The following is a 9,659-nucleotide window of genomic DNA, read 5'->3' as shown; positions in this document are numbered from 1 at the left end:
GGTGATAGGAGGCGGCCGCAGATTTGGAGCGTATCACGGTGGTGTGTGGCGATCAGGCAGTCCATGTTTACATCACAGTCAGGAATCGGAAATGACTAAATTAAGAGATAAATGGGAAAAAGTTCATAACAACTTCTCAATAGGTGGTTCTTTATATTTATAGACCACAGTAATAATAATGTCTGCTAAGCTGAACAACAAACAGTGTGTGTTTGTGTCCTGTATGTGATTGTGGTCTTGTGTGTTTGTCTTGTGTGTGTTTTTTATGGTCTTGTCTGTGTATTGTGTGTGTGTGTGTGTGTGTGTTCTGTGTGTGTTTCTGTCTTGGCTGTTATGTGTGTGTGTTTGTGTTCTGTGTGTGTTGTGTGTTTCTGTCTTGTGTGTTTTTGTTCTTGTGTGTGTTTCTGTCTTGGCTGTTGTGTGTGTGTGTGTGTGTGTGTGTGTTTGTTGTGTATATTTCTCTATATGTATGTTGTGTGTGTGTGTTTCTGTCTTGTGTGTTTTTGTTCTTGTGTGTGTTTCTGTCTTGGCTGTTGTGTGTGTGTGTGTGTTCTGTGTGTGTGTTGTGTATATTTCTCTATATGTATGTTGTGTGTGTTTTTGTTCTTGTGTGTGTGTTTGTGTTCTGTGTGTGTGTTGTGTACATTTCTATTGTGTGTGTGTGTTTCTGTCTTGTGTGTTTTTGTTTGTGTGTATTGTGTATATTTCTCTATATGTATATTGTGTGTTTCTGTCTTGTGTGTGTGTGTTCTTGTGTGTAGGAGTGCTTTTAAGTGTCCCTGGACCCAATGTGACTCTGACCAGACTGAGGTGGTTAGTGAGAATAATGCACAGGTTTTGTGTCCGTGTTGACGTCACCGCGGATCCTCGTTTCACCTCAGACTCCAAACCCACTCCGTTTCTCCATCGCTCACTCCCTCGAGGACCCGCCTCGTCCTCCTCATGCACCACTATTTTTAGAAGCGATGGGGCCGCGTCCGAGCTCGGCTCCGACTCCCTGCAGTCCCGGTGCTCTGGTGTTTGGAATCGATCAGAGGTCGGGTTCTCGGAGGCTGATAAAGCGGAGAGTGTCGAGGCCTGACGGATGATGTACGGCCCGGTGTGTGCCGAGGCTGATTGGATTTTCGGCTCGACTGATTTTGGGAGAGATTGTGAGTGAAGCGGAGGGACGTCCACCCGTCTCCTCGTCCTCCAGGGTCCTGAGAGGAGAGCTGAGGGAGTCCGGTGAGGAGTCAACGCTGCAATTAAATACACGTCAAGGGGCCCTGGAGACAGCTCACAATTTATCTGTTTGTGTGTGTGTGTGTGTGTGTATCTCTGTGTTTGTTTTCTTGTGTGTGTGCACGTTCTTGTGTGTATCTGTGTGTGTGTTCTTGTATATGTGTGTGTATCTGTGTGTGTATGTGTTCCTGTGTGTATCTGTGTGTGTTCTTGTGTGTGTGTATCTGTTTGTGTTCTTGTGTATGTGTGTGTATCTCTGTGTTCTTGTATCTTTGTGTTCTTGTGTGTGTGTATCTGTTTGTGTTCTTGTGTGTGTGTATCTCTGTGTTCTTGTGTGTGTGTATCTGTGTTCTTGTATGTGTGTATCTCTGTGTGTGTTCTTGTGTGTGTGTGTATCTCTGTGTTTGTGTTCTTGTGTATGTGTGTGTATCTCTGTGTTCTTGTATCTTTGTGTTCTTGTGTGTGTATATCTGTTTGTGTTCATGTGTGTGTGTTCTTGTGTGTGTGTGTGTATCTCTGTGTGTTCTTGTGTGTGTGTGTATCTCTGTGTTCTTGTATCTTTGTGTTCTTGTGTATGTGTGTGTATCTCTGTGTTCTTGTATCTTTGTGTTCTTGTGTGTGTATCTGTTTGTGTTCTTGTGTGTGTGTGTATCTCTGTGTTCTTGTATCTTTGTGTTCTTGTGTATGTGTGTGTATCTCTGTGTTCTTGTATCTTTGTGTTCTTGTGTGTGTATCTGTTTGTGTTCTTGTGTGTGTGTGTTCTTGTGTGTGTGTGTATCTGTGTTCTTGTATGTGTGTGTATCTCTGTGTGTGTTCTTGTGTGTGTGTGTGTATCTCTGTGTTTGTGTTCTTGTGTATGTGTGTGTATCTCTGTGTTCTTGTATCTTTGTGTTCTTGTGTGTGTATATCTGTTTGTGTTCATGTGTGTGTGTGTATCTCTGTGTTCGTGTGTGTGTATCTGTGTGTGTTCTTGTGTGTGTGTGTGTGTGTATCTCTGTTTGTGTTCTTGTGTATGTGTGTGTATCTCTGTGTTCTTGTATCTTTGTGTTCTTGTGTGTGTCTGTTTGTGTTCTTGTGTGTGTGTGTGTGTGTGTGTATATCTCTGTGTTTGTGTTCTTAAAAAGGTAATATGGGTGTTTAATAACTTTGTATTAACTAAATACTAAACCACTAAAATGTGTGGTTTAATTTAATTAGTTTCTTTAGTTTTTTCTAAACATATAGCTCCCATATGTTTCGGTTCAAACCAAAAAAGGCAAACGTCAGAAATGTTCCTGTAACCCTAAATCAACGTGTCAGTCAGTCATTGTCTACCAGGAAAAATCCCTTTATACACTATATGGCCAAAAGTAATCAGACACCCCACCACAAGCATGTTGGATCTGATTCCAAAGCCATAAAAGCTCCACAAAGGTTTAAGCTTATTCATTTAAAATCACATCTCTGAGGTCATGAACTGAAGACCTGGCTCACAACAGACGTTCCAATTCATCCCAATGCTGTGAGCCCAGAGGAGATCCTTCCCTAAACTGTTCCCACAAAGTTAAAAGCATATCAGTTATTTTACAGTATTGATTTTACACACCAGCCAAGAATACATCTGACTGACAAGCCTACAGCTAAAAAATACAGGGGTGTCCATATACTTTTGGCCGCACGTTTCTTTCTTTTAAACGTATAAATAGAGCCAATAAAAAGACACTTTTCATAATCAATTTTTAATTTTTATTTTCTAATAATCAATCATTCATCATCGACCACAAACACCATGCAAACCAGTTTATTTTCTTCTGTGCACCAGTAAAAACAAAACGACCGGTTCTGTACGTACGGAATGATTGGCGGACGCTACTATAATAAATAATCTCTCAGTGCTGGTGATCCGGCTCTCGTGTGCTCGTTCCAGGTTCTCCAGAAGGTTCCGCTGATCATTTGCGGTTGAGTAGGCGGCGGGAGTGTGTGTGCACGGCCTCCACGAAGGCGCCCACGCTCTCCGGGTCCATGTCGGGGTACAAGCCGTGCCCGAGGTTGGCGATGTAGCCTCGGGTCCCGAAAGCCTCCAGCATGGTCTTCACGATCACGGAAATGCGCTCCTACACAAACACACACACACAGTACAGGCTTGTTGTTGGTTAATACGCACACATTTCGTGGATGGCCAAAATATTATGACCCCCTGCCTCCACGAAATGCCTAGTAGCCGTTTCAAGTGTTCTGGGGTGGTTCTGATGTTATGACATCACAAAAAGTAGATGTGCGAGTACTCGCTCGATCTCACCTTAGTGGCGTAGAGTGCACAGGGGTCCATGTTACCCTGCAGACTGACCCGTCCTCCGGTCTTCGCCCTGTCAAACACGTGCAAACACTCAGTACTAAACACCACAAGCAGGAACGCTTACCAGAACATCAAACCCACTACATGTGATATTCAACATACGACCAAAAGTATCTGGACACCTGAGCATGAGCTTGTCGGACGCCACGTTCTAAAAAACGAACCGTATCAAAATAGAGTGACCTGTGTGTGATCTTTTCAGCTTTAATAACAGCCGCTCTTCTTTGAAGTAAGTCTGTGGGAATTTGTGCCCATTTAGTAGCATTTGTAAAGCATTAGTTGATGTTCCGGCGGCACGGTGGCTAAGTGGGTAGCACTGTCGCCTCACAGCAAGAAGGTCCTGGGTTCGATCCCCTTTTCTGTGCGGAGTTTGCATGTTCTCCCCGTGTCTGTGTGTGTTTCCTCCGGGAGCTCCGGTTTACTCCCACAGTCCAAACACATGCAGTCAGGTTAATTGGAGACACTGAATTGCCCTATAGGTGAATGGGTGTGTGTGTGTACCCATCCAGGGTGTTACTGTGTGCCTTGTGCCCATTGAAAAGCTGGGATAGGCTCCAGCACTCCCCCCGTGACCCTGACTGGATAAGCGGTTAAGACAGTGAGTGAGTGAGTAGCTGATGTTCCGGTTCTTTCCGAAGCTGTTGAGTGGGGCTGAGGTAGGTCTTTGTGCGCAGGGGTGCAGTCGTGCAGGTACAGACAGGAAAGGGCCTTCCCTAAACTAAACTGCTTCTGCAAATTGGAAGCATATTATTCCCTTTATATTAAATACTTGATTTATTACACCTGTTACCGACTGCTGTGGCCAAAACACACTTTTAAACAAAAATTAAAAGGGGCGTCCAGATACTTTTGTCATCATGAAGCTGGTCGAACTCACCGTGCCAGACGTGGATCGATGGTCCAGTCCAAACCCACCACCTCATAATGGGACTGGGAGAGGTCCTCCAGAGCGTAGTGACCGTCCTTCGCAAATACGATCTAATAGAGAAATAAAAGTTACGCCATGCTGCCTCCTGGTGGTGCTTCCGATACAGTGCAGAACTTTACTAATACAGAGTCTTCACGTCGTAGGTGCGCTCACCATTGGTACGTTCTCCAGTCCGGACTCCTTCAGCCTGTCCTTTACTCGGCGTCCGATGTCCCTCAGGTAGGGCAGAGCGAACTCCTTAAACTCCGTCGGACCCAAACAACCGGCGTGGGATTCGAACACCTGCAGAGCCTGGCGAACACACGGCACTGTGAATACACGCTAGTGCAGACGAGCCAGCGACTGGTGTCTACGGCCAAGCTAGCGTAATCAACCGCCGTGAAAAAGTAATCACACCCTTTCCTGATCCCCCAACTTGATTTTAGCAGCCCTGTAGGGGTCACCTCAGTATCTGACTTCACAGATGTGATTTATTTTACTAAATGGACACAAATTCTCACAGACACAGTCCAAAATCTAGTGGAATCCAGTTCCAAAAGAGTGAAAGCTGCTGCCATGTTAATCCCTGGTCATGTTCAGGTTTTTAACAGTAAAACTCATTTGATCGTTCATTTACCCGTTCGCACTAGGCGTGTAATCCCGATCAAGGTCGCAGGGGGTGAGGAGTCACCCTGAAACACTGAACACAAAGGCACCAATCCATCACAGGCGAACACAGACTTGTTTGTTTTCTCGTTTACTTAATCCCTCTCGACACATCATAGCGTGTTTTGTGAAGCAGAATTTCATTTTTAATTTAGGGCACAAGTTATTCAACACCCATATCACCCTTATGAAAAAATAATTGCCCCCTCGGTTGCACAGACAGCAAGTTTTACAACCAAGCTGATGGATTTTAGCAGCGCTGTAGGGGTAACGTCACTACCTGACCTCATAAATGTGTTTTCTTACTAAACGGACACAAATTCTCACAGACACAGTCCAAAATCTAGTGGAATCCTGTTCCAGAAGAGCTGCCATGGTTTTCTGAACAGAATGTCTAGCAAAGCTCTGTGTTGGGACTCACCTGAGCTCCGGCGTTCACCTGTCCCACCAGGTACTCCACGATGACGTCGGTGAGCCTCTTCAGGAGCGTGTGGCTGGCCTCGGGGTGTCTGTACAGCCAGCGCTTGGCCTTCGAGTGGGTCGTGGAGCCTCCACCCTCGATCATGTAGGACATCAGAGTCCACTGGACACACAGAAGCACGTCGAGCGTCAGGGTTCGGTCATAATGACGTGGAATACGTGCACTTTCTGACCGGGTCAGTGATCCAAGGGTAAGATCAAACCCTCCCCGATCCGGTCAGGTCCGTCCACTCACCGGTGCTCCGCTGAAGCCGATGAGAGGAACTCTGCCCTCCAGTTTGTGGCGGGTCAGCGTGATGGCTCTGAACACGTAGCCGAGCTCGGACGCCACGTCCACTTTGGCGCCGAGTCTCTGCAGATCGTCCGGCTCCTTCAGGGGTTCGGGGAACGTGGGACCCTTCCCAGCGACCATCTGGACCTCCATGCCCAAAGCCTACACGCATAACACACAGGTAACAGGTAACGGAGCTGATTCGTGTGTGTGTGTGTGTGTGTGTGTGTGTGTGGTTTTAAACTGTGTTCAGATGCTTTTTTATCTTCTTACCTGAGGAACCACCAGGATGTCTGAGAAGATGATAGCAGCATCGAACGGGAAGCGTCTCAGTGGCTGCGAGGGCGAAGAAACAGATGAGTATCAGCGCGAATAGCATTTAGTTCAGTAGCGCTAAAGACGCGGTTACGATGCTAACCTGTAGCGTCAGCTCACAGCAGGCTTCTGGAGAACGACACGTCTCGAAAAAGTCCTTCCCTGCCCTGGACTCCCTGAATTCTATAATAAACAACATGACGTTAGCCAACTAACATTAGCATTCAACGTGTATGTCTACATGCATATGACCAAAAGTATATGGACACCTGGTAATGAGTTTAGAATGAGTATATTCCATTCCAAACCATGTGCATAAATATAAACTTTGGCCCACATAGCTCGTGCGAAGGCTTTATCCAAGATTTCACAGGGTGTCTGTGGGAATTTGTGCCCATTTTGTTAAAAGAGCACTTGATGCCTTTTAATGTCAGGGCTCTGTGCAGGCCACTTGAGTTCCAAACACCAAGCCAATGTGAAATCAGGCCTTTATACACCTTGCTTTGAGCACAGGAGCAGAACTGGGCCTTCCCCAAACTGTTACCACAAAGTTGTAAGCATATATGATGTAGTTTATAACACTGATGGCTGTCTCTAACTGTGTTATGCTATTGACAATAAACGACATGAAACTTTTCTATGGGCTTTTTATCACAACTTGAGGCAACTAACAGAGTTCCATCTCTGATTGCTGTATTTCTGTGCAGCCGAGTTGTAGAAGGACGTCCGAATCATGTGGGGCCAGTTTTAGGTGGATCTTAGATTAGATCCCAGCTTTACAATGCTGGTTTGGGTTTTTCAGTGACCTTGAGACAGAGACCGTTGTTCCATGTGCTCTGTACAGGCAAACAATTGTTTGTGGAGATCCTGATGATCAAATAAAAACAAACCAGAACACACATACCTGGTAGGTAGCGCCCTGCTTGCCGCATGCACCACACGGGAACATGGTCGACCTCTTCGCCCCGAGCTGCCCGCAGAAACGTGGCGTTTTTGAGCTCCGGGAAGTCTTTAGGGCTGAAAATCAAGACCATGTGAACAGAGGAACAGTCGCGCTGGGACAGGAAAGGTTCCATAGATAGACAATTTGGAGACGAGTGTTTATGAAAGACCTGAACTCATGAATTATGAATGACGGGACAGTGGTGGCCTAACGGGTAGAGCCTTAGGCTATCAACTGAAGGACTGAGAGTTCGAATCCCAGCTCTGCCATGCAGCCACTTTTGGGCCCTTGAGCAAGGCCCTTAACCCTCTCTGCTCCCGGGGTGCCGTACAATGGCTGACCCTTCTATTCTATGAGAGGCGTCCAGATGCCGTTTCCTTTCCATGGACGAAGGGGGTGCTTATTGGGTTTTAAAAAACGCCCGAGTGATCCTCTTACAGCCCCAGCGGTTTTTCTCACCCCCCATTAGCCGCCCCTCCCTCTGTAAGGGTGTACGTGCAGCGGGGAGATAAGATGGTCTGACAACACAGAAATAACGGCCTGCTGGTCCATGGTGTGATCAGGTGGGAGTCGAGCCACGAAATAAAAGCCACCTTAATCAGAAAGGTACACTATGTGGCCAAAAGTATTGGGACACCTGACCATGAGCTTGTCCGACACCCTAATTGAAAAAACAACAATAATAATAATAATAATAATAATAATAATAAAAGTGACCTCTGTGTGATCTTTTCAGCTAGAACAACAGCATGTCTGAGTACGGGAATTTGTCCCCGTTCAGTCAAAAGATCAGCATTTGTATGGCTGGGCACTAATGTTGGTCAAGAAAGTCTCAGTCGATGTTCCAATTCATTCCAAAGCTGTTCAGTGAACCTCTGTGCAGGCCACTGGAGTTTCTTTATAGAGAATGCTGGAACAAAAAATGACCTTCCCTAAGAATATAATTTCTTTTATATGACTGATTTATTACACCTGTTATTAATTGTTTTGGTTTACATACATGAATTAAAAAATTACAAGGGGTGTCCCAATACTTTTGTCCATTTAGTGCACTTGACACACGAAACGTTACAGAATACATTTCCACGTCAAGCCACATTAAAGGAAATACACATTTAATACTAAACTATTAATGAAAATATTAATAATTAATATTAATTAATCAACCAGATCAATAGAAATGAACCTTCATGCATGGGTGTTGAAAACATGACGCATTTTATGTACATTTTAATTAAAAAAAAAAAATCACACACAAAGCAACAAGAGACTGAAATGTGAACTTACAGGATCAGATCGTCTTGGTCCACCATGGTCAGGCAGTTTGGAGCTCGGTAGGTCAACGCGGTCTGAATGAACGGATGATCTGCACAACAGCTTCACTTTACACAACTACAGCAACTCACCCTATAACCCTGATCCATCCTAAATCCCTCCTTGATCCCTACATGTGCACTACATTATACGCAGCGTGTTAAACCCTACTTAGGGCACTTCTTAACTCTGAGAAAGCGTTTTGAGACGCAAGCAACATCCCATGCACATGCGCAGTGATGCGGTCATGCTGAATCGAACACGTGACAGTAAGTGGGCGGAGATAGCTGTCATGGCTTTCGGATAGACGCCGCTAGATTCAGTCCTGGTCAGGGTCGCGTTTTTCAACTCAACATCAAAATGGTCAAAGTTGCGGTGGGTCCTGTGCCACTGCGCGCAATACAGATATACACCAAACTCAGAACGGCGTGCCAATCCACCTCCGGGCATCACACACACTGACACACACACTCATTCACACTTAGTAGCAATGTGTAAGCCAATCCACCTTTTGCACGTTTTTATAAGAATGTACACGCATGCGAGGGTAAAGGAGAACATGCCAAACCTCATGCAGATAGCAAGAATCGAGCCCAGGTCTTCAGGACCCATACTGATGTGCAGCACTCCTTAAAACAGCTGTGCTCCATCTACCAAAGGTGGATGGATTTACCTTGTATTCATGTAACTCATTCATGTATCATTAGTCACGACCCATCCTGGTCAGAGTCGCGGTGGTTCCTGTGCTCCCCGGTAACAAATGGGCGCAGTGCAGAGCTACATAGTTGACTGGGTACCAATCGATCTCTGTCACAAGTTTATTCTGTACATTTACTATCATGTATGGTATTAGAACCCATAAGAGTATGGGTCAAAAGTATGGGTCAAAAGTATGTGTACCCCCCATGATCACATATATCCTGTATGCTGTCAGGTTTGAAAGGTTTGAAATTGGAAACGATCATCAAGTGGACGGTTGAGCTCATACTAACAAGTCTTAATGTTTAATAGAATTAAACACAGTGTAACGTAGTAAACAGGGCAGTAATGTAGAACTGTAAGATGAACATAAACACGGTGAGCAGAACCAGTCCAGAATCCAGAATCTAGAAACGTTAGCCTATAGCCAACTGTGTATTACAAGTGCTAAGCTAAACATGCTAATCACCTGAGCGCCCTTAACGGTTCATTACTGACCTTTGTAAAT

At 45.3% G+C, this 9,659-nt stretch overlaps 1 protein-coding gene across 1 annotated transcript; it reads right to left on the bottom strand.

Moving 5' to 3' along the window:
- Positions 1 to 2,923: 2,923 nt before the first annotated feature.
- Positions 2,924 to 8,528, bottom strand: urod (uroporphyrinogen decarboxylase). Its single transcript, XM_062987663.1, has 10 exons — positions 8,426 to 8,528; positions 7,100 to 7,212; positions 6,299 to 6,378; positions 6,154 to 6,216; positions 5,845 to 6,042; positions 5,551 to 5,712; positions 4,638 to 4,775; positions 4,434 to 4,534; positions 3,500 to 3,566; positions 2,924 to 3,314 (listed from the first exon to the last, which is right to left on the bottom strand). The coding sequence occupies exons 1-10, from the start codon at positions 8,449 to 8,451 to the stop codon at positions 3,150 to 3,152; spliced, it is 1,113 nt and encodes a 370-aa protein (XP_062843733.1). The 5' UTR covers positions 8,452 to 8,528; the 3' UTR covers positions 2,924 to 3,149.
- Positions 8,529 to 9,659: the final 1,131 nt, after the last annotated feature.

This window comes from Trichomycterus rosablanca, chromosome 25 (genome assembly GCF_030014385.1).
Source record: "Trichomycterus rosablanca isolate fTriRos1 chromosome 25, fTriRos1.hap1, whole genome shotgun sequence".
Lineage (NCBI taxonomy): Eukaryota > Metazoa > Chordata > Actinopteri > Siluriformes > Trichomycteridae > Trichomycterus > Trichomycterus rosablanca.
This window is presented reverse-complemented; position numbering and strand designations above follow the sequence as displayed.

Bases quoted from the DNA above. Each gene is read 5' to 3' on its own strand.
- urod (XM_062987663.1), bottom strand. From the start codon at position 8,451: ATGGTGGACCAAGACGATCTGATCCT. The intron at 6,217-6,298 runs GTTAGCATCGTA...TCGCCCTCGCAG, and splicing joins GCTGTGAGCTGACGCTACAG to CCACTGAGACGCTTCCCGTT. The intron at 5,713-5,844 runs GTGAGTGGACGG...CTGTGTGTCCAG, and splicing joins TCGGCTTCAGCGGAGCACCG to TGGACTCTGATGTCCTACAT.